Source organism: Carassius carassius, chromosome 14 (assembly GCF_963082965.1).
Source record: "Carassius carassius chromosome 14, fCarCar2.1, whole genome shotgun sequence".
NCBI lineage: Eukaryota > Metazoa > Chordata > Actinopteri > Cypriniformes > Cyprinidae > Carassius > Carassius carassius.
The window spans coordinates 15,769,475-15,795,190 of record NC_081768.1 but is presented as its reverse complement, the minus strand read 5'-3'; the positions used below and the strand labels follow the sequence as shown (position 1 = coordinate 15,795,190).

General features: G+C 37.4%; 1 protein-coding gene across 9 annotated transcripts in view; it reads left to right on the top strand.

Annotated features, from left to right (window-relative positions):
• The window catches only part of LOC132157143 (sorbin and SH3 domain-containing protein 1), a 52,417-nt gene extending 28,625 nt beyond the window's left edge, over window positions 1-23,792 (top strand). For 5 of the 9 annotated variants that reach the window (XM_059566339.1, XM_059566340.1, XM_059566341.1 and 2 more), the window contains 14 exons: window positions 5,542-5,591; window positions 8,519-8,691; window positions 11,238-12,572; window positions 14,350-14,435; window positions 15,043-15,207; window positions 15,324-15,370; window positions 15,497-15,611; window positions 15,703-15,828; window positions 17,213-17,407; window positions 17,595-18,143; window positions 19,400-19,498; window positions 19,984-20,168; window positions 20,787-20,893; window positions 21,129-23,792. In XM_059566339.1, coding sequence (XP_059422322.1) covers window positions 5,542-5,591; window positions 8,519-8,691; window positions 11,238-12,572; window positions 14,350-14,435; window positions 15,043-15,207; window positions 15,324-15,370; window positions 15,497-15,611; window positions 15,703-15,828; window positions 17,213-17,407; window positions 17,595-18,143; window positions 19,400-19,498; window positions 19,984-20,168; window positions 20,787-20,893; window positions 21,129-21,196 — 3,300 coding nt within the window. In that variant the 3' untranslated portion in view covers window positions 21,197-23,792. The remainder of the gene's footprint in view (window positions 1-5,541; window positions 5,592-8,518; window positions 8,692-11,237; window positions 12,573-14,349; window positions 14,436-15,042; window positions 15,208-15,323; window positions 15,371-15,496; window positions 15,612-15,702; window positions 15,829-17,212; window positions 17,408-17,594; window positions 18,144-19,399; window positions 19,499-19,983; window positions 20,169-20,786; window positions 20,894-21,128) is intronic. The other 4 variants (XM_059566343.1, XM_059566344.1, XM_059566345.1 and 1 more) reach the window with 4 other exon arrangements.
• Window positions 23,793-25,716: the final 1,924 nt, after the last annotated feature.

The following is a 25,716-nucleotide window of genomic DNA, read 5'->3' as shown; positions in this document are numbered from 1 at the left end:
TTATGTTGCTTTATTGGGACAGACAACAATAAATAAGACTCACAAGACAGACTTTTTGACATGCACACACAGAGCGCTTGCTGAAAGACGCGAAGCTGAAGCCAGCTGCGTGGCACATGCCTTTATAGCTTCCTGATCGATACGTCACCCCGCCTGTGACGTCACGCTCTTCCATTGGACAGATTGCACACGATATTCAGAGTTGATCTGGCCAAAGGCGTTTCCCCAAAGCGCTTGACGCATTCCTGAAGAGCGCTTGACGAGTTCCTGAAGAGGAACTAAAACATTAATAATTTGAAATATTGATATTTCTTTACAAAAAAAAGAAGATATATATATATATATATATATATATATATATATATAATTATTTAAGCTAAATTAAAGCTTTTATTCAGCATGGACACATTAAATAGATCAAAGGTGACAGTAAAGACTTATACAGTGTTAAACATGTATTTCTTTTGAACTTTCTATACTGAAAAAAGCAGCATAGACAATAATAAAAAAGGTTTAGAAAATAATAAATGGATTATTTGACACTGAAGTCTAGCATTATGGCTGTTGAAAATTCAGCTTTGTTTTCACAGGTATAAATTACAATTAAAATGTATATATTAAAATAGAAAACAGCTATTTTATATTAATGTATTAATGTTCCACAATATTACTGTCCATGCATCCGATTTCTTTAGAATCGGTTCTTCTGACAGTGAAACCAAATGCTTGAGTCACAGGCTGCATTCCTGATGGATAGACTCATGAATCTGACCATCAGCGTCATGGCACAAGTTTAGAAAAGGTTCCTGTCTCTCTCCAGATTTCCTTGTTTAGAGACGAAAGTGAGGAGTCACTTCCCTTGAGACGTGTCTCAGAGTCTGCTGATGTGGCCCAGTCTCACTGTTGATGCAATGCTGAAATACTGAAATAGTCTTAGGTTCACAAGCCAGTGTGAAATTCTGATTGGCTTAGTAGGATTCCCATAAAAATTCAGTTGCAAAAATCGAAGTAAGCACATTTCTAAAGCTTTGTAAGCACTTATTAGAAATATTAACAACAGTTTCCGTCATACAGGCTTAAGTCCTAAAGCTCTTAGACTGAGGTCACAGAAAGTACCAGCAAATAGACTTGTTGAGCTTGTTGTCCCCTAACTGGGGGCAACTTTAAGTATGAAGCTTCATGTGTGTCTGTCTTGTGGGTTGAAGGTTATTGGAGACTGCATGTGACCTGGCTTCCTCACGCCGATCTCTATGACAGTGATGAGGACAGTCAGCCCGTCTCCTACAGATCCTGGGTTTACCACAATATGGAATGACACAATTAGAGACAACAACATTCTTTTGTAGAAGGTGTGCTTAATAATAGCAGTTTACCAGGGAATGCAAGTTTTCATAAATCAGCTTTCATAAATGGACACATAAGCCCCATTTGTTCATGTGGTTAAGTTTCACAGTACCTTACTCACATTGTATGCTATTTATATAACAGAAAAGTTGTAAATTTTCTTGAGTCATCTCCTGCACCTGCTTGGAAACTAGCACATGAAAATGAACAAACATTATTAACACACTGTTCCACTGACTAGCCTTAACAATCAGGGGAAAGGAATTTACATCCTAGGAAATACTGTGGTAAACATCTCTTGATCTTTATCATGACCTTTTTTTGAAATAGCAGCTAGACCTATAAGGTACATAAGCTAGAAATATATGGTTTAATTTAAAAATAGCTATTGTATATAGACACCCCCCAACCCCCCATTGTGGCAGATCCCAACAAATATGAAAATTCATCATTTACTCACCCTTATCTTTTCCAACCAGTAGACTATGAATTTATTTTAATACGATTATTTTATTTTATTTACATTTTTATCTCACCCCACCCCCAACATTTTTCTGAATACTGTCTTTTAGGTTCCGCAGTTAAAACAAAGTCACATAGGTTTGTAACAACACAATAGTGAGTAAATAATGACAGAATTTTCATTTTTGGGTGAACTATGCCTTTTAAGCCTAGATTCATTGTACATTAAGGCTTACATACTGAAATTAGACCCTGCATACCCCAATGTGACAACTGGACATACCAGATAAGATGATGGGAAATTCTCAAGGAATAATATTTCAGCATTATTACTTCCTGAGATGTAATTTCCGTTAAAGTTACATACCTAATAAGAGAAATGCTATTTCGGTTGGCATTTCAAATAACCTAAGGCTTTGAAACCATATCCTCAGTGACATACTGTGCACATCACTTTCACCCACCGTCTCCGTGGGTCATGTCAAGAATGTTAAGCTTAAATCTCACTTATAACAGTGTTTTAGTGGTGGAAATTATGATTCTTTCTAGAGATTCGTTCATTTTCAGTTCGTTCACCAAAATGATTCGTTCAGAATCGTTCACTGATTCGTTCAGTGACCATTTCTTCGTATTACACAAAATAAGCCAGCAGATGGCAAAAAAAGAGTGTATTATGTGTTATGTGTTATGTCTTAAGTCAACGAACGTATTCACTTATTACAAAAACTGATCTGGCTTTATTAAAATGTGTGTATAATCGCATTCAATATATAAAGTCTAATTAAGTTGTTCAGATGAACAAAGCACAGGTTTTCTTGCCTAATTAGCATTTTAATTGTTTGGTCAGACAGTTTGTATATTATATATTCACATTCACAAATTGGGGATTAAACGTGGAGTTGCTAAATATCAAAACAAGCGTATGTGCACAGTACTGTACTTAACTGCGCTTTGCATTTTTGCGAGATTGACATGCTAAATGGCAGACTAACCCGGTTTACATTCATTTAGTTCACGAACGAGATAAGCTATGTACCAGTTCATTTCATTCACGAACGACATGTGTATCAGTTCAGTCATTTCATTCACGAACGAGATGTATCATTCAACTCGTGCAAGAACGACATGTGTGCAAGTTCAGTCATTTCATTCACGAACGACATGTATCAGCTCATTCAACTCATTCACGAACGACATGTGTATCAGTTCAGTCATTTCATTCACGAACGACATGTATCAGCTCATTCAACTCATTCACGAACAACACACATGGGTACCAGTTCAGTCATTTCGTTCACGAACGATAAGATCTCTAGATCTAGTTCAGACTCATATGAAACTCGTTCATTAAGGGCGTATTCGTTCACTACATTCAACAAATCACATACTCTGTCACATCTCATACTCGAAGGCTATTGGCTCGAGGTTGAGTAATTCTTTGACAGGATGAAATGGTTACCCGGTTCACTGAGCTGCGCTGCTTATAGCGCCGCGCTGCTGTGGAGGGAGGAACTTCACTGAACGAGAAATATGAGTCAGCGGATTACGTGAACGAGAATGATTCGTTCACCTAAAAGATTCGTTCAAAAAGAACGATTCGTTCACGAACGACACATCACTACAGTGTTTGTTTGTCAGTCTGTTTCATTTAGTCGTCCTTGCAGTTAAGTTAAAACAGAATCATCTTTATAGTCTGTTTACATGGTATTTTATATATAGTCTGTTTATATGTATATTTTACCATACTATTTAAAAAAAAACGTGCTTTTAGATACAGTATACAGGGCTTTCTGTACTTTCTAATGCCAGTAACAGTGTTTATATTATACTTAATTGCATAATTTTACTTTCTTATCATCTCATCTCAACAGCTGCATCACACTAAGATATTGTACTGGCTGTCACAAGTATTTAGATTAAGATGCGTGCCACTTCAGATAAGGCTTTCATGCATGCTTCCTGTTTGCTTATTCTTCGCATCTGTGCCAAGTCTTGTGCGAAAGCCTCTTGGGATGCTGTACTAGCTTTTTTTAGAGAAGGAAAATGGGTAGCAAGAAAGAAATGGACAAAAACACTGGAGGTCGCTTTGCACACGTAATAGCAGCTTGTTATGTCACTGGGTGTTCCTCAGGAAACAAAACTTCTAGAACATGACACTGTATAAATAGAGCGATATTCTCTCACAAAGCCTGTATTCATTCGTGAAGGTTATTTGTGATCCTCTTTACCCCAGCAACCAATGGGATGAACATGTTGCGGTCAGGAGTTTAACTTTTCTTCTGTCTGTCACAAGAGGGGGTGGTGGGGTGCTGGCACGCATGTGGCATGCCTCTGAAGGGACAGCGGCAGGCTGGGATTGTGCAATCGTATTTGCAAACACCACTTGTGCTTTTTCCTTCAGAGGTGTGGTGTCACGCTATTTTTACCATCTGTGACGTGCACTTAGGGAAAAGCAACAGAAACAGCAGCCTAAAATTAAACGCCTGCAAACCATTCAAAATGAAAGGGGGGCTACAGGCCGTCCCAGCGAATGGCTCTCTCTGATCTGACGTCGGGAGTTGCTGCCCAGCAATAACAGCCACTCTCCTTATTGGCTTGACGCATACAGTGCCTTGTAGATTACTTAAAAATTGTTGTCTGTTACTGATTTCAAATTACATGATGGAAATTGTAGTCAGTAATATAATCCATTACATTGCACACTTTAGGTAATATAATCAGACTAATTTTAATTACTTTTAGATTACTTTTGACCTAACTTGTTGATCACATAGATTTGAATTGGATAATTTTGTACCACATTATTATTTTTTTTTATATTATCAACACTGTGAAGTGCATTCTATGTCAGAGTTTTTCGAAGTGCAGAGGTTTTGTGAATTTATCAAAGAAAAATAAATACTAGCTTACCTGAACACTAAAAATATAAATATTTCATTTGTTTACCTGCATGTCAGTGTTGCCATTAACCGACATCGGAGAACTGATGTTAAATTATAATATTTAAAACTGAAATCTCGCAGGGAATATTTTAGTTTAAAAGAATATATCAATATTTAATAATTACATACAAAAAATGTTAATATATGTAATCTAAATATGAGCGTTTTAAAATGTAATATAATCTAATTACAAGTACTTAATGTTTGGAATCTGATTGCGTAATTAGATTACATGTAATCAGTTGCTACCCAGCACTGGATGCCCGTTATGTGTACTTCCTTTGGTGTACTATTAATATCGGCCTGTGATTTTTGTACAGCATGTTCGATCCAACACTCGTGATATTCTTAATATATGTGTGTAAATCTATTTGCGTGTGTGTCTGCGCATGTAATTTGGCCTGCTTCCCGCACCAGCTGGTTAATTGTCTCCCTGTCTGGCCGGCCAGTAATGAGAGTGACTCAATAGAAGACAAAAGAGAGCCTCGGTGAGAGACAGCAGCTGATTGGTGGAAGCACTGACAGCCCCCTCCCAAAATGGGCGCCCCTCACAGCCCCTGCTAATCCCACCCCTCGCTCCCAGTCGCTTGTTTTCCCCCCTAACTTGCATGCAGGCCAGAATACTTGCTTACTTCTCCACGCTCTGCTTCATCTGGAGGACCTAAGAGTTTCAGAGCTTTTGACACAGCAGACGTTCACTTGCCTGACTGACTAATGCGCCTTCTCCCTTTCCAGCTGCCAGAGAGTCAAGCCTTTGGAGCTATCAATGACTTCTTTGTTTGGTTTGTTGCAGAGTGCCCCCTCTTTCAGCCCCTTGGAAACATCTTCCGACCTACAGCAATAGTAAGTCCATGTTCCTTTTTTCCCTCACAAATGTTCCTCTCCACCATTTTCTGACGCCCTTGTTGTATGTGGGTGTGTTTGTGTGTCTGTCTCGCTCTCCAGCCATCTATTCTCAGGCAGAGCTGTCACGGGGCTCTGGAGATTTCCCTCATTTCCTTTCTTCTGTTTCCTGAACGACCATTTGCAATACAGGCTGTTTGTGTTCGTGTGATGTATTTTTGCGTGCGTGCGTGCGTGCGTGCGTGCGTGTGTGTGTGTGTGTGTGTGCGTTCGTTGGAGGAGAGGCATTGGATAGCGTGAAGATTTGTTTCGTGCTGAAACTAGTGTCTGAAAATAAAGACTGGATGTCTTTTTAAGAGAGATAAGGGAACTTGTACCTCCACCCATTCTGTTAAGAGAAATCCCCCAAATCTTAATGTGCTGTTAGTGAAAGTGACATGTCATTTTTTATTGACATCTTTCCCTGAATTTACATAATAACCTTCACAACAGTAATATTGTGTCTTTAATATTTATATTATGTATTTAAATTATTCTTTTAAGGTGTTTTTATTTTATTTTACATTTGAACAGGTTTTAATTTTTAAAAACAACTTTAATCATTAATTTACATGTATTAATTTAGCATACACTGTTATCCAAAGCATTGTTTACAAAAAAAAAACAAAAAAAAAAAACAGAATAGTATAAGCTAGATCATGAAGGGAAATAAAAAATTATGTAAACATAGAATAATATATTTTTTTATTATTATTGTTTTACATTTATTTATTTAGCTTATTTATTTCGTATTTCCTTATTCATTTTTTTTCTTTTTGAATGATTTTGAAGCTTGAAGTTATGTGCTCTTGGTAGAACATTTTATTCTTAATGTGAATATTTGCAGGAAAAACATCTGAAGTAATGTCATATAAGCTTTCTTTAAAAGCATTCTTTAAAAAATAACTGAGGATTTGAACAGTAAACATATTCATTAGTTTAAACAGTTTAACATTTTTCTTTGCTACCTTCATCAAAACTGTAACGGTAAAACATACGAATGAATGAATCTCTTGTGGTGCTTACATTTCTCTTAAGAATCTCTGGCGCAAGGTTTTAGCCAAACAGTCTTCTCTTTGGTGTGTGGGTCTTTTTGATGTTTGGATGTGGAGTTTATTGTTTTATCAAAAGCCTCATGGTTCATTTATAAACCAGGAGGCCAACTAGTGTTCAGCCAAAACACTAAACGAAAATATGCTCTCATGACTTGAGGAATGTGTGACAGATGTTACCCTGTGTAAGTGTAACCCTGAGAGAAACATAGTTCTGCTTTATGGCTAACAGATCCTTGAAAAGGAGCCTGACAGCATGAAAATACTTTACTCAGCTTTACTAATGGTCAGAAAAATCTGGTAAGACCATCTCCGCTCCAGCAGTTGTCAGGCATCTGCTCAGGTTCCTGAGTTTGGAGCCAGTGGCGTCTGGAATGACGAGGGTTGATCTCACACTTCTCCAGCGGAAAGCATCCGATGCATCCCTGGAGTGATGTCATTCATGGAGACTTTATTATGTGTACAGTATGATGGAATAATTCAGAAAGCTGGAGTCACAAGGACAGTGTCTTGTTCTCACACATCATTTTTGTTGAATATTTTATTGTTTCTACCTATGAAAAAGTAGGAAAGTATGCTAGGGCCCTTAGGATTTCATTGGCATGTTGAGTAGTAACTGTTAATATGATTCTCTCGAAACAGAGCTGCCGATGTGTAGGACCATTGTCTGTGCATTTAAAATCCTTGTCATGGTTAAGATTCCCTCCCAACTCACTTAGCATGTAGCCCATGTGAGTCTGCTGTGCTAACCCTGCTTAAAAAAACAATTGAAGGTTTTTTTAGACTGTCAGGCTGTTCTGGTTTAGATTTTTGATCACTTGTAAGCTGATCAGACTGTGAGACTAAATAGACCAATTTAAACCAGCTACGACCATCATACATTTTTTTTATTTTTCAGCAGAGAATAGCCTGGTGAAACATAACAAGGCCTTACTGAACTCTAGACAGGCCATTTTATGACTTTACTGCATACAGAATAGTGACTTATTCGATAAGTATGCATGATATACTTCAGTTTTTCTTAAACCAACATGTAAAAATTAAACAGCCTGACTACAGCTCATTATATGGGAAGAGCTGACACCTTATTAAAGTTGTGCATTCCTAAAAACTTCTGTACAGTTTCCTGTAAGCACATACTGTAGGCGTAATTGACTAACTTCTACTTATAGAAAGCTTCAAGTATGTTTTTTAAAGGATGCCACACAGGCCTCTGAGGAATGTTGTGATAAGGGCCAGAGCAGCTGGTGCTGTCTCATCTATATCAAAGAGCAAACACAAGCTGGCTAAAAACTTGAATTGTTTGGCTTACATTACATTAGTAAAATAAATTATCATATATTTTTCAGTCAGGAATTCATTCTATTTATTTATTATTTGTATAATAACGTGAATATTCATTTGAAGCAAATACTACTACTACTACTACTAATAATAATAATGTTTCTTGTTTTAGTTGTAAAAAATTAAATTGTGAAATCATTTTTTAAAATTTGGTATATAATGTATTTATCAAATTAAAACACACACAAACCATACATAAAACATATACTATTTGACATTAAATTTTTTTTTTTAATGCAAGCAGTGTTCAAATATAATCCATGACAAAATGCTATTTATTTTTTAATGATATACTTTCTGTTGTATAGTATTTCTATAGATTTTCTATTTCACATTTCTATTTTTTCTATTTGTCTTGTTTTATATCTGCTTTTAATAATACACATTTTCTTTTCATATAAACATGGCACTAGCATTCTGTTCATGTCTGACATGTCGTGTGAAGATGATGATTTATGTGAGTCACAGTCTCGTATCTCTATTTGTGCCCAGCTCAGCCTGTAAAGCAGGCAACGGTGAAGTGGAGAAGGACAGCTTGTCTGCCAGTGGGCAGGCAGCTCCGGAATGTGATCGGCACATTTACAAGAGTGTCCTGGAGGGCGGCGACATCCCACTGCAGGGCCTGAGAGCGCTAAACAAGCGCCACCCCAGCACTTCTTCTAAAGGTAGGCTTCTAGGCTTTTAACTTACATTTATTGAGATTCAAATGTTATTCAGGTTTTAAATGATTTTAATTTAAAGGGATACCTCACCCCGAAATGAAAATGTTGCCATTAATCACTTACCCCCATGTCGTTCCAAAACTGTAAAAGTGTTGTCCATCCTTCAGAACACAATTTAAGATAATTTGGATGAAAACCGGGAGGCTTGTGAATGTCCCATAGACTGCCAAGTAAGTTACACTGTAAAGTCCAGAAAAGTATGAAAGAATTTGTCAGAATACACCATCTGCCATCAGTGGTTCAACCATAATGTTATGAAGTGACGAAAATACTGTTTGTAAGTGAAGAACTTTACTTTATTCAACTTTATTCAAGAATTCCTTTGTCAGCAGTCTCCTCTGTGTCTCTCCACATCACTCAAACTTCCTACCTTTCTGTGTCAGCAACACCACAAGGATGCGCTGTTTTCTTTCAAATCAAAGCATAAATACACGTAGAACCAGCACATCCTTGTGGCGCAGCTGACAAAAGAGTGTAGGCAGTTTGAGTGATGTGCTTCATAACGTTACGGTTGAACCACTGATGGCAGATGGTGTATTCTGACGATGTCTTTCATACTTTTCTGGACTTTACAGTGTAACTTACTTGGCAGTCTATGGGACAGTCAAAGCCTCTCGGGTTTCATCCAAAATATCTTAAATTGTGTTCTGAAGACAAGCAGACCTTTTATTGGTTTGGAACGACATGGGGGTAAGTGATTAATGACAACATTTTCAGTTTGGGGTGGAGTATAGATCCTTTTAAGGATTTATAATTGAAATTACATTGCACTATTGTAAAGCCAATCCATTTGATGCCTGTTGAGCCCCTTTTCATCAGCATTTTCCACATTCCTTCCTTCCTTCTCGATACCACGCAAATAACACAGCTCATTTGTCTTTCTGTGTTTTGTTAAAGCTTGCCATTTTTCACAGTTGAAACATAACAGATGTCTAGTTTGACCTTTAGTCATTCTCTCCACACCGGCTCTATTAGACAGAATGAGCTCATGAGGTTCGGCTCAGTTGGGTGTCCAACTGCTTTAGAAGTGGGCCATGGTGTGGACAGGGAGGAAAGGGGATGGAAGTAGAGATTAATAAATGGATTTGATGGTAGACAATCACCCTGCAGACGAGATAAACATGCAGCATGTTCAGGGGTGGTCAGGTATGAGGGGTCAGCTGTCAGAGTGAGGTCATGAATGGAATGCCAGCACATTTGACCCAGAGAATGGACCGCTCGAGTCAAAAAGGGTTGCAGATGATGACTGTATCCATTAATAGTTAACATGAACCACATGTTTGGACAGGAGCTTTGTTGATCACTAGGTGAAGATCTTTTAATTAACTCGTTTCTGTTTGCTTTGAATTTCCAAGACAACGTTTTGAATACAGAACATACAATGCAGACATATTTTGTCGTTGAGTCATGTCTGACACTTCATAAAGATATTTTTTTTTAATTTAAAATTGAGTATAAAGAAATCAAGACAAAAATGAATTACAGTACACAGTGAGCTGGGGTGTTTGAATCTGGCTTGCAACGTTTCCCTTTTTCCCCCTCCTATCAATTCCTGCTGTATTTTTATCAATATACTGTAAACATCTGTTAACATTCTGGCTTTAATTCCTGTGGAGAGCAGTTGGTAACTTCACAGCATACTTGAGGTTTCTTTGGTGAGAAATCCCAAGATTTGTGGAGCACTCAAGAAGCGCTTACATGAGTTTACGACCACATTGGGAGTAAGTGCCTGTCTTGGTGCGGTTTGGGGAGCCTGTGAGAGGTCAAAGGGAAAATCATATTGACACATTTGGACAAACCTTGACAAGAGGAAACTAATGATGCATTTGGTTGGACTGAGGTTTTAGAGTAGAAGTAGAGTAAATGCTAAATTTTAGACACCTTGTCTTTGTGTATATGTCTCTAAAACAGTTAATGAGCCGGTCACATGCATGTATTTCCAAAGGGAGTCACATGCATGCTGCAAAAGATGTTCCAGTTGGCAGATTTGGGTAATTAAATTAATTGGCAATTTTAAGATAACAGAAAAAATTACTTTATTTTACCATACTAGCACTTAATTATGTAATGTAAACTCTGATACACTGAAGCCTTTCTCATTGAATATTTTGTTTTTGTTTTGCAGTTTGCAAGAAGTTTCTTGTTGTTATACGATTTATTAATGCCTTTAACAATCCCCTAGATTTATGATATGAATATGAATCAGCACTATAAAATAGTCTGAACAAAACCTACTTTTACACGCTGTTTGTTTTAGTGTAAGTAAAGTTTGTATTACATTCAAGCTTTACATAATTAAATTCAGAATAGAACCTCTTTGAATGCTCTTGATACTGTACTGACAAAATATTCTTTGTTTTGAATATTTATTTAGAAATTGATGTGACATTTCTTTCATTATTTGCCAGTTGTGTGGTACTATTGTGTCTTTGCTTGTTATGAGTGTAATCTAATTCACTGTTTGGTCTGTTACCCTGCATGCCTGCCAGTGGATTATAAAGGTGGGAATGGCTGTATGATTTCATCCTGCTCTTCTGTAAATACTCACTCAGTTCTTGCCACTAATGCACTAGCTTCTCAATATAAGACTAAAAAGTCCTTGTCTGCTGCCAAAGCCTGCATCCCTCAAATCCTTCCCTCCAAGTTTAAACCCAAGCTATCGCCCTCTACTGATGAGAGCCTTGAAAGACGGACTGAGCCAACACAGCAGCGGCCTAAAGCGCACAGCTGCGAGGATCTGCATCACAAGGCTTGTGGCTCAGGCAATGGAGATACGACAGACACCGATCACAGGTTAAACTCAGCTTGCAAGTGCAAAGGTTCACCTGAGAGCAGGAACCTGCATAAAAATGGACCTGTTGTGGGATCTGTGAGGAGCACAGCCGAGTTCTCCACCCTCTATCGGAACATGCACAACATTCAGAGGCCGAGCTCCCTGGGCTCCAGCCCCCATGGTAGTGTCCGTTGCCTGGCTTCCTTTTTTGAGAAGCCAGGGGATGACATTACCCTGGAGAGGACTGAGATTGTCCCCCGGGATGCCGTCTCATTTCGAGTGATGGAGATTGAGAGTATCATTCAGCGTTCGAACTCTGCGCCCACTCGTTCCACCTCGATGCCCATACTCCCCAGTAACCCAAGTCCGCCCCACAGCCCTGCACCGGCCTGCTTTCTCCAGTCTGCTCTGTCAGCTGAGACTCTAGTCCTGTCAGGGGCTGAGGACTGTCCAGCTTTGAATACAGAGGCCCAGACGCCCAAAGAGGAAGCTTCTGTATCGGACAAGTGCCCAAACACCACAAGAACTGACTTCCCACTGGATCTAAATGAGGGCAAATTGGAGGAGAAAAACAGTTGCATTCATGATCCTGCCAAAGAGACTCCATCTGGCGGTACCTCAGAACCCACAGGTCACCACCACTACAATCACTTCCCCTTCCACACCAAACAAAGCAAGTGTAAAGGCACCTGCCCAGCTTCCTACACACGTTTCACCACAATCCTTAGGCATGAGCGTCAACAGGCCAACACCCAGCAGGAGAAGAAGTGCATTCCCCCTAGGAACTTGCTTCTGATGGGACCAGCACCTTTCTCTTTACGGAGGTCCATACACAGTCAACAGGCCAAAAAGACTTGTGCATTCTCTGCCATGAAGCCCATGACTGGAGATGTCATCTCGGCCAAACTGAAGCCTTTGATTCCCCAGCGCCTGTCCTCTTTGGAGGTGCTGGAGAGGCTCAGTAATGGAGACAGCTCTCCCTGTGAGGGGTGCAACTCGGATGACCTCATGGATGCGGAGGGCTCAGAAGCCAGTAAAGATCACTCTGAAGGTGGCTATATTGAGAGTGTCATGAGTGTCAGATTGTCCACACTCATGTTCGGGCATGACAATGTCTGTGATCACTCATCTTCCTTCAGCCTTTCTTTCTCCTGTCTGCTATCACCGAATGACTTTACTTTTTCCATTTCTGCCGTGTGCCGACTTTGTGTGGTTTGTAACCAGATTGGCATATTATCCATTTCTGTTGTGTAGTGAAAAAAAGTGTCATGTCACCTTTTTTTTTTCTCAGAGTTCCACTTTTTTCATTACCATTTTAACATATTATCCAGAATTAGCATCAAACCAAGACCAGACTTAAAAAAAAGAGTCTATCATAGTGTAGCCTCCAAAAGTACAACCCTAGAGAGTACAACCCTTTTTTCAGCTGCTTTGTTTCCAGAATTGATTTTCTAAAGGGATTTCAAAACATTCTTCAATAAAGTTTAATCTATTTTTTTTAAGCAAAAATGTATTTAAAATACAAACAAACTGACAAGACTGTACCTAAGATGTTTTGTGAGGGAATGATCTATGCATCCCACGAAACATTGAGAATTATGTAATCAAATCATAAACAGTAGTATAATATAAAACTTTGACATATAGTCATAAATTATAACACTACAATAAGGTTCATTAGTTACATTAGTTAACTACTTTAGTTGACATGATCTAAGAATGAACTTCTACAGTATTTATTAATCTTCAGTAATGTTAACTTCAACATTTACTAATGCATTATTAAAATGAAAATTTGTGTTTGTTAAAATTAGTTAATGTGCTGTGAATTAACATGAACTATTATTGTATTGTTCATTGTTAGTTCATGTTAGTTAATGCATTAACTAATGTTAACTAATGGAACCTTATTGTAAAGTGTTACCAAATATTTACTTGTGAAAAATGACTGATGTCAGATTACAAGGATAGAAACTGCATCGGTCTCTATATCCCCATCATTTTTAGAAGTTACAGAATACTTATTATGTGCCTTACTACGATCCATTATCATGTATTACTGCATACCAGAAATTCTGTTTTTATCCTTCCATAGAAAAATTATTAGAGTGGAAAACTGAGGGGAATTTTGGCACGGATTCACCCATTGTCATTTAGCTTCTTATCAGCTTGAGAAAATACTCAGGCCTCCCATGTTATTCCTGAACAAATGCAGTATGTACATTAAAAAGGCATTTAACAGTGTTTCTTATGAATATAAATTTTATCTTACTGCAAAGCCTTGTAAATTACAACTTCATAGATTTAAAATAGTGTAACCCTAGCATGAGTCTGTTTTCACTTTGTTTAAGTGTCAGGACCAGTTTATTTTTTTACTTGTTTACAATTACATGTTTGTGTCTTAAGTTTTGATTTTCAAAACTGCATTATACATATTACACTATACATTTTTTAAAACAATGTCTGAATGTTGTGTATTTCAACCATACTTTTTTCCGATGCATGCATCTTTTTATTTTGACAGACCATGGCTTATGCTTATCCTGCAGATCTCAAAATAGGTAGATAATAGACTATTGTAATTTTAAACTGTAAGATGTGTAAGCCATTGTATGTTCATACATTTAGATTTGTATTTTATTTACATTCTTTTGTTGTATTTGTTCTCTCCAGAGTGTCTACTGTATATCATCCCCATTGACTTTAAACTCTGTATAAATGGGCATTTCAGAAATATGAAGTGTTGTGATTTGAATCATGGCACTTACTCTTTGAGTAATTATACTTATCGTGGCAACAGAAAGTGAATCCTGTGTTTCTTCAAACAGAATCTGATTCCTCACATCCATTAAACCAAGGAGATCATGGAGAAAACTCAGACGAGGCAGTCCGAAAACGCTACGGAGATAAAGAGGTGCCATTTGTTTTGACATTATCTTCCCACCACAAACAAATCATTTTCTTAATCAGTATGTTTTTTTTTCTTCCCATGAACAACATGTAAACATCCTTAAAACAAGATAATTTTGTTTGTGAAAGAACACTGATAATATGACTTGTTTTCAAAGAGTATATCTTGACATTAAGTAGAATTGCCTCCCCAAATGACAAAATAATTGAGGTACCATAAAACTGTAAAAAAATAAAATAAAATAAAAAATAAAAATAAAACATCTTATTTTACCCAATTTTATAAATGTATCTTGTTTTAAGGATGTGGTAAGTGTGACATTTTCACCTGGAAAATATTTAACAAATAAATGATTTTATTTTTTATTAATCTTTTATATAAATTGTGTTAATTTTACATTTAGTGTTTTAAGTAGTTTATGACTGTGTGTATATACTGTGTGTGTATATATATAAATATATATATATATATATATATATATATATATATATATATTGATTATGATGGACGTGGATTTTAAAGCATGTTTTATGGAGACTTATAATTTGGTAAATCTATAATAGGCATAAACCCCTCTCTTTATGAATGAAATGCCTGTTTCTTTTTAAAGAAAATTCTGGAAGAGCAGAGACGTTTAAAGCGAGAGCAGGAAGAGGCAGATACAGCCGCTCGGAGACATGCTGGGCTGGTTGTGACTCATCAACAGTTCATAACTAATGACCGCTTCGGTGACCTGCTGGTTATTAATGAGAAAGAGAAGAGAAAAACCATAGAGGTGACATATCTTGTTTTATGCTTTAAAAAGGATATTGTTTGATGCTTCCTGCCTTTTTTGTGCTGTACTGGATGCAGTATTGTTAAATAATGCTAATGGTCTGTTGTTGTTTGCAGAGGACTCCTGCTCTGGCTCAATTCGACTTCAGAGCAGAAAGTTTAAAGTAAGTGTTTCACAATTCAGATCTAAGGATGTTAATAAGATCATAAAAATTGTTTGTTAATAACAGCATGTTAAGTTTAGAATACTACATCACACATCTAACCACATTTTACTTCCCCTTTATCAGGGAACTACCATTTCAAAAAGGAGACATTGTATACATCTACCGGCAGGTTGATCAGAACTGGTTTGAGGGTGAGCATCATGGGAGAGTTGGGATTTTTCCGCGTAGCTACGTTGAGGTATATTTTCTTTATCCTTTAGTATTATGTTTTTTATTCATAGAGTTTCAGAGTGTGCAGTAACTTCTCATCTATAATGCTGTTTCTCCAGATCTTGCCCCCTACAGAAAAGGCTCAGCCCAAAAAGAGTGCTCCGGTCCAGGTGCTGGAGTATGGAGAGGCTATTGCTCGATTCAATTTCACTGGTGACACTGCTGTTGAAATGTCTTTCAGAAAGGTATTGTTTCAGCAATTTTATACAGCTTAAATACAGCTTAAAGCTTTAGTCTAGGAGTTGACAACCTTAACCACACGTAGTGTACAACTACTGATATGACAGCAACAAGAACTAGAGAGATTATTATATATGTGTATGCTTAGTTTAGAAAACTACCCATTGAATAATCCTTCAATGTCATGCATTCTGTTATTATAAAACACACTTAAAGTGTGATGAAACAAGCTGAGCAGAAAGCTTTCAGAAACATGTTATTGAAGAGGAAAAATAAAATAAATGAATATAATTTTTATTTTTTCCCAAAAACAGTGCAAATTAATCCAACCATTCAGGACAGATTTATCACCAGCCAGCTGAACAAAATGTGCTATACAGAGACAGCAGTGACTATAAGCAATTTAGAAAGAAGATGATTATATATGAATGTTGAGTCATATCTGGACATACTCATATCTAAGCAGACTTTATCATGTAGACTTTATGACCAAATTAGTCAGAAAATGTGTTCTTCTGAAATACCAAAGAACACTGCACTCAGACCATTTCAAATGTGTGTGTGTGTGTTTGTGTGTGTGTGTGTGTGTAACTGATGATGGTTTATATACATATACACTACCATTCAAACTTTTGGGGTCAGAATTTTAAATGTTTTTGAAAGAAGTGCTCACAAAATATTTTTTATTATTATCAATGTTTTTTAATATTATCAAACAGTTATGCTATAATATTTTTGTGAGGAAACAGTGATTATTTTATTTATTTTGATTATTAAAAAAAACTTTCACTTTATTTAAAACATAAATGTCGTTACTATAATTCGTACCAATTTAATGCATCCTTACTGAATAAAAGTATTACTTTCTTACTAACCCCAAACTTTTGAACAATATATATTTCAGTCATAAGGGTCAATTTTTCAAAATTGAGATATATACATCATCTGGAAGCTTAATAAATAAGCTTTTCATTGATGTATGGTTTGTTAGGATAGGACAATAATTTGCTTTGAAGTGGCTTGGCTTGAAAATCTGTAATCTGAGGATGCAAAAAAAAATCTAAATATTGACAAAATCACCTCTAATGTTGTCCAAATGACATCTAAGCAATGCATATTACTAATCAAAAGTTAAGTTTTGTTATATTTATGGTTGTAAATTTACAAAATATCTTAATGGAACATTATCTTTACTTAATATCCAAATTATTTTTGGCATAAAAGAAAAATAAATATTTTTGACTCTGGCTATTGCTACAAATATACTTGTGCGACTTGTTTTGTGGTCCAGGGTCACATATATAAATAAATATATATAAAAGAAAAATACATAAATGAGTGTGTGTTGTTTGTGTCATGTCTTCAAGAAAATCTTTTGTCTGCCTGTAGGGGGAGCGTATTACACTGATTCGCAGAGTAGATGAGAACTGGTATGAAGGCAAAATTTCTGGCACTAACCGGCAGGGCATCTTCCCCGTCACCTACATAGAGGTGCACAAGAGACCCCGAGTGAAAAATGGAGTGGACTACCCTGATCCCCCCATCAGCCAGTCACCTCACCGGAGCACTAATGCCTCTCCACAGGTAAAAAACCTGACAATAGTCGTGGCCTTGGATAATTTTGTTTCAACTCACTGTTTTTATTTTCCCATTTGTTTTTGTTTATTCATTGTCTTGTATAGTGGTTCTCACTGTTTCACCTCTTCATTTCCTCCTTCCTCTTTATTGTTTCCTCTCATTTCTTCTGACACCCGGCCTTGCCCTCCAAAAGCCTAGTTGTAATCGGCTTACCACCTCCCCTCTCCCTCTGCCGCGGTCTCCCCGCCGCTCAATCTCGCCCGAAGTCCACGCAGTCTCCAACGAGTGGATTTCGCTCACTGTGGGTGGAGTCAGCAGCAGCCCACCTGCTGCACCCACCCCACCCCTCCCCCCTCTGCCAAACGCTTCATACCGCTTGGGCGAATATCTGCCCCCTTCCATGTCAGCCAGTCCTGTGCCTCCTGTCAGCAGCAGCCCCTACTGCATCTCCCCAATGGCTTCTCCTTCCACATCTCCTTTACCCCCGCCCTATCCGCCCCGCCCCTGCTCGGCCACCCCGTTCCTCACCTTCACTCCACCTCAAGGCGAGGACTTCCTTCTTTCTCCACCCTCTCCCCGCCTGTCCCGCAGCCTGAGTCCCTGTAGGGGTGCTGGGCTTGAGGGTTGGCTTACTCGGGGCAACAGGCTGGATCAGGAGTTTCAGGAAAGGGATGGGGCTGAAATAGACAGGGCTGGCAGCCTGCGCAAGGCTCCTTACAGCAGGAACAATAGTCCGGCAGAGGTATCTTCTGCATGGTGTGGTGTGTTTGTTAAAGGTGACCATCATATGGTGCCTAAGCTCAAGGAAGGTCACTGTTTACATCGGCACGAGTTGCAGATCTAACATGCTGAAATTAGGAAATTATATTTGACCCTTCTTATTGTGCTAGTGAGTTTCAATCACACATTTGAGGCTATTTAGAGAAACACAGATGAAAAGGAACTGCTGCATGTATCTCTAACATGATTACCATGAAGCTTGGATGTTGATATTTTTATATCATGCATGTCTGATACAAATCTATAGAGTGTGCACACTGAAAACAAGCACCCCTAAATCTAACTGGAAAAAGTATTGTTATTGTCTATTTAATATGTATTTTGAGGCTGTTTATTATTAGCAAATGTTGATATATGTGATTATTTGTGATTTGATTTGATTAATCAGAAAAATTTGAATTTATCAGAAAAAAATATTGATCGACCACCCTGATATATATTAATAGTAGTTGGTTAATTCTGGGTAATTGTTTGAAGAACTCTTGTATTTTGTATCTGCGTTCAAATGACAAATATGTATTAGGTTATAAAAAGTGCTATACAGTTTGTGGTCAGTATGATTTTTAAAGGAAAGAAAAAGAAAAGCTACAAACACTAGAAATATAAGCTATCCTAAAGATTATTTCCACTAGAGGGAGCATCCCAGCATGATGTCACGCTGTTTTAAAGGTGCTCTAAGCGATCTTAACTTCTTGTTGACGTTCAAATTGTTGTCAAACAAAATGGAGGCTAGCTAGACCCTCCCCCCTCCTCATCCGTGCACTAACCCCCCAAACCCCACCCCCAAATCTTTCTTGTCAGTTATTGGCTGGAACAGTTTGTTATGTTTTGTGGTGTGGGTGAGCCCAGTTAGTTTTTCTTGTTGTTTGTGGAGCCTGTGGTGTCTAGAGAGACCCCGTTTTTTTACAGTGTGTTCAGGGGACAAGCAGCTAGCGGATAGTGAGGAGATGTTTGCTGGATGTGACAAAAAATGTTTTGGCCTAAAAAATGTGTGACATCACTTAGAGCACCTTTAATGTTTGACTGAAGTTTCAAAGGAAATGTGGTGACAGATACTAACTCACAGTGGTTTTCCAGTCCTTTATCTGTTTGATGTACTGTAAGGTTGCACTGCAGTCCTCTGCAAATAATAATGGACTGATTGAGGGGCAACCCTACTGCTGTTTGTGTCTGCTCCGAACCTCCAAACATCTTTTTTTTTTTTTTTTTTTTATACAGCCATTTAGAAATGATGTAGAATATTACGGCCGATCTTCAAGAAGTCCTGTCATGATGTTCGACATTCAAGACAACAACATGAATGCCAATTCATTCACGGTAAATTAATTTTCATGAAGTCATAATTACTCTTAAATACACACTTATTTCTTGATGTCTTCTGTGTTGAATGATGAATATGAGCTATTTCATCTGTATAGATTGGTCCTTATGATACTCATCAGTCAAATCACAAGGCTCATCTCAATGTTTAATTTTATGTGATATCTAATCCTTAAACTTACCCATGTAATGCATGATAAATCTCTGTACCCTGCAAGTAAGCCTGTCCTATATGATTTTGGCGTATGTTCCGCTCCTTCCACTTGCACTCACTCTGTTTGTCTTACTCTTCCATGCTTATCCTCTGGACACTACCATCCTTTCCGGCTTTCCTGGTATTAATGGACATTCCCTTCATTCTTCCCTGTTACTATCTTCTCTAACCACACTGCCCCTTCCTCAAACACAATTTTTCATCTGAATGACTGACCCCACTTCCTGGTTTGTGGCCACCTCTTGGGCCGACCCTCTTCCACCAATAGGAGGCAGTGTGTAATGAGATCATGAATATTGCAGAGACCTCAGTGAGGTACTGCAGCACTTTGTCACGCCCTATAGACTCCGCCCACCGACTCCTGCCTCCTCCTAGTAAACACTCTCTCATCATTTCCCAGCAACCCCTGTCCCAGAGCAGCAGTCCTGAGCCTGGACGCGTGAGCTGTGGGATGTAAGTATGATCTACCTCTGTGTGTTTCTGTGTCCACACACCTGTAGTTTTCACTGACCTGCACTTTAAAAATGTAGGACATCCCTCAGGAATCCACAAGAGCACTGTTAAAACCTTATTTACACATTTTAAAAAGTCAGAGTTTTGAATTATGCTAAAAGGGTCAATTTTAAGTCATACTTTTAAACCGTGAAATGTTTTTTAGATTAGGAAGTGAAAAAAAGTGTAAGTAGCAACTTAGGTATAACAACAATTTATTTAGCCTTGTTTAAGGTAGATATCTGTTAAGCATTCATGTAGTACACATAACTGTATTTCATTGTGACTGTGGAAATGTCTGCATTTTATGAGCTGTCTGACTGCAGGCACAGTGAACTCTGCTTACCATGGTGTTCTGCCAAGTGTGCGTTGTGACATTATAAAACCCACTGTGTCAGACAGACAAAACTGTGTGCAGTGTTTTTTTTTAATTAAAGTTTTTAAATGTAGCTTTATTTCTATTTCAACTAAACTGAAAGCCTGAACAAGGCTTTACATTTGGTCAATAGTGTGATTTGTGCAGTAGTTTCCTGCCCCCCCACCTTTCCATGTGTAATGACATGTTGTGTTCTGCTGTAGATTTCAGGCTTTGTACAATTACATGCCTCAGAATGATGATGAGTTGGAGCTGCAGGAAGGAGACCTGGTCAGTGTCATGGAGAGATGTGATGATGGCTGGTTTGTGGGTATGTGTCATTGATCAGTGTATTGATTCTGCTTTGTCATGTTTCCCATACTATATCCATACGTACATACATACATACATATACATATATATATATATAGATATGAAACTACAGTGCTACTAAATCTATTTTTAAACCAGGATTATAGAGTTCTGTTGAGTTGTATGTTTTTCTTTTATTTGTGCCCAGACTCTTATGTACTGTATGCACTGTATGCATTGGGTTCTCTGTGCAGGTACATCCAAGAGGACAAAACAGTTCGGCACTTTCCCAGGAAATTATGTGAAAGCTGTTAATTTGTAACATGATACTTTTGAAGAAATAATGGTTTGAATGAAGAGATTCTAACACTATGCTTAAGCAGCCTGATCCGTTTGGGACACTCTACCTGTTGACGTCAAATGAAGACTATTTCTCCCCTCCAAAATTTGGTCTTTCCCAGATGAATGTCCAGGTATGTGATCAGTAAGGTGTGCGGCACGTCAGCAAAGAACATGCAGTTCAACTGTGCTACATTGGCTGCATATGTTGAAGGATTTAGAAGAATACATTATTTTTGCTTTTTGAAAATGTACAGACTCCGCTAAAAGCCATTAATATGAATTATATATGAGTCTTGGAGAAGGTGTTTAAGTTTACAGCTGCGAATTGTACAACTTCATCACATACCTGACATTACTGAAAAACATGAAATTCTACTATTTATTTTTGCTATAAAAGTTTGATGGACTTTGAGTGTGACTGTTAGAGACGACAGTGGATTGAAAGCACCTGAAGGTGTCCGTATTAAGGGTTACAGGTCAGAGAAGCTGTGAAACCATCAGAAGTTAGGTTTAGCCATTTTGAAAAGTGTTTAAATTACAATTTACACTCCCATTGTGTAAAAAGTGCATATTTATGGAGCTTTTTTTAAAATCATACTTTCATAAAGAGTATGATGTAAATTTCTATTCTGATGGGGGCTCAAAGGATGAGACAACAACATTAGTATTTGCGAATCCAAGCAAAGCTATTTGTAGACATCAAAATGATGTAAATCAGTGTTGGTCATGTTAAAGAGGATAATGTCACAGCACTTACTGTACTCTCAGATTATACTGACATACTAAATGATGGTAACACTTTACAGTAAGGTCTGATTTGTTAACATTTATTTATTTTGATGAGACATTAAACTGAGTTCCTGACTTTGTGTGGGTGTATAAATCCTAGGATGTCCCTCGAAAAGAGTAACTTGGTGCTCTGAGTGTAGAGAAAAGCGCTTTATAAATGTGACACATTATTATTATTATGATTTATTTGAATGCATTAACATGAACTTACTATGAGCAACTATTGTTAACAAATAAAACCTTATTGTAAGATGTTACCACATTTTTGTTCATAAGATTACGATGGAGTGACCGACTTCAGATCTAACAAGCTTTTTAATTGGTAAAAAAAAAACAATCAAGCTTTAAGCGTTATGTAATATAGTGAGGTGAAGGGCTACGACTAAACCCCACTAAACAGATGCTTTGCCTCAAAACATGCTATTTATTAGTGCATATTTTGCTTTTTCAGTCATCCATTTTAGAATTGGTTGTTCTGAAGAGTGTATCATGAGTCTGAGGCACAGTATTTTCCTCTGAAAACAAGCCTTGATAACATCTTAACCCAGGTACCATTTGACAGTGACATTTACATAGTGTTATGACTGGTAATATGGTTGCATGTTGGGAAATGATGATCCAGATAAGATTGCTGTACCTCATTTTCAAAGTGCCATTCACAGTAGAGGATGCTACATGTGAACCGTTGTGTTCATTTAGTTAGGTAGTCTCCATTGATTAACTTGTGGTCTTCCTTAACTGAATCTAGTTCACATCTACTCCAAATTGTAGATTTGCTTTTGCTTCCTTTTAAGAAGTAGAATTGCAAATTTGAAGATACAGGTTTGGATTTCTCCTTCAGATGAAATTGTGTCTTTTAAAATCTCCCCTTTAGTTTTATAAGGTCCATTCCATATAATGCCAGAGAACGTGCTGCTAGAGAGCATGAGGGTCGTCTGAGACTCTTACGCTTACCAGCCTTACCAATTCAAAACAAGAATTTGCGAAAGATCATTTGGACAGAAATGAGTCATTTAAAGTATCTAGATGATATATTTTTCATTTTTTAAACCAGTGGTTGTTGCTAAAACCTCTCTCAAGAAGTAATCACATAGAAGATTAACAAGGAATTCAGAAACATATATATGTGATCTCTATAAAATATGATGTTTTGGCCTTTCAAACCGTTTTAAGATAGCGTAGAATATCTGAATGTAGTACTCTGAGAAACTTTTAACTTGGATGTGAACACAGTTGAAATTCAGTTTTCCTTATTCTGTCAGAGTTGTAAATATGTAAAGTAAAATTAATTAAAGTGATCGAAGTTACAGCAACCTCTATGAATATTACAGTTTATATTAAATGAAGAATATTAGGAAAGCACAGATATTTGCTTAACACAGGCCGTCTCATATGCTTGAAGGAGTGATTCTGACACTGTGTTGGGATTGAAATGCCTTTCTGTCTCATGGCTTCATTGAACTGTGCCTCATTTTATTTTATTTTATTTTTTTGCCTTGAGGTAAGCACGTTACTTTTTAAGGACTTTTAAAACTATGTTTTAGTGTGTCACAGGAGACAATTACTGAGTTCGTTACCGCAATCACATGAGTTATTCAAGAGTGTGAGATGACACCTGAGATGTTTAATGTATAAGTATTACTTTGTGGTCTGTATGCAGAGGCGAATTTAGCATTTTTTTGTTTGTTTTTGTTTATTTGCAGTGCTGTTAATTACAATGCATTTAAAACACTATTTACTGCTGTGATTGCCTCATTATGCAATATTTAATAAACAATATTACAGCTGTTGTCTGACTATGTTTGTTGTTGTGATGTGCACGACCTGTGCAAATGCTATATACTCAGTGTGATTAAGTGATAGTTAAAAATAATTGTGACTAGTATGCACGTGGGTCTCTTACACTCCCAAAACAGACGTCTATGAGGTGCATTAAAAAAAACATTTGCTGCATTATATGTCAGTGTACCATGAATGCAAGGTTAAAAAACAAAACAAAAAACATGCATTTGCTTTAACCAAGTGAATGTCACAACTTCTTTTGTAATGTATGTGAAATTTTTCCCAAAAAAACAGAAACAAATGGTGGTTGGTGATTTTGGATCCCAGATGTTTATGTGGAATTTTGAACCCACTGTATAAAAACGCAAAGCCAACAATTTGCCTTGCTCCACACTCCCACTAATTTAAAGCAACACTATGTACATTTTGACGCTCTAGCGGTTAATAAGCAGAACTGTACGCATCCCGCGGAAGAACATTCTAACCGGAGCTACTTCTCCAAGTTTATGTCTATGGAGATTCATGCAGGTATGTGTTACTCCGCTGCGGTGACGACCCGAGCAGGCTACAATAGTCCAAAAATAATGTACAGTAGTGATTTGGGGTAAGACAGAAAAGGTGAATGGTAAAGGTAGATTAATTTATGATGTACTCGCTCATTATATACATTAAGCAAATTTTTGAACAGAAAAAGTGTTGCTTTAATGCATACATTGCAATACTACGCACTACCACTAAGGGGCAGCACTTACAAAGGAACATCCTCGTTCTGAATAAAAAAACAACAACAACCTCACCTGACTGCCCCTGTCATGACCTGAAAACTTTGTAATGAAACACAAATTAGAATCTCACAGTAATAACACTTTCAAAAAGGAACACATTAACAAAATGGGCTGCAACACGATCCCAGTAAAGCATAAACACAAGGTAAGTGTGATACTGTCAGTCCCAGATGTTTACAATTAACGTAACGTATACTGTACACTTGAAAAGGTAAATCATAATGAGGGGTCAAACACTCAGTAGGACGCTGATTATGTTACACGGAAAAAATAGCATCTAATCTTCCCCAACCACAGGTGGTAAATTCTGTTTGTGCAATCTAACGTTAGTCATTTAACACCAATTGTGTTTCGATTTGTTCACCGAGGATTCTGTTAAAACAGTAACGTTAACGTTACAAGTGTTATGTAGAAACTGACTCTCTCTCTCTCTCTCTCTCTCTCTCTCTTTTGCTAATTTGTATTAGTTAGAAAGTGACTTCTCTCTGTCTTTTTTCTAATTTGTATTAGTTTTTAGAATAGACACAATTATATTTAAGTGGTGTTCTATGCCCTATATAGTACATAATCAACATTTTATTAAAAATAATGAATTATATATATATATATATATGGAATCTTATTTTTACATAAAGCTTAATCAAGTCTCAAGTTAACAGAGCAGCTTGGAACATCTCAGCAAAATGTTGACTAAAGTTTTGACAAGGAATCCCAAATACTGACCTACTTGAGCTCTGCTGAAGTCAGAATTGGTAATTTAAAGCTCAGAGGGGTTGCTCTTCTCATAATGTTGATCTTTTTCAGTTGAGGAATCACACTGTTGTTTTATGATGCTGGGGAGATGTTGTGCTGTGGCTCCTCATGCTTTGATCTAACAGCACTGCACTGATCAAATACACTGAATGCGTCCAGGCTAATAATCGTCACTTAATTATTATTATTTTTTATTTGTAGTCTGAGTGATTGATCAAACATGTCAAAATGTAAACTGCTGTAGAGGTGCTGTGCTCAGCAGGGGTTCAGGAATCACTGTGGAATAATCAGCTCCTTCTGCAATAAAAAGAGAGACAATATTTGCCTTTTTGGAGAGGCAGAAAACTCAGATTCCAACTCCAACTGGTTTCAACTACAATGGGTTTTACTG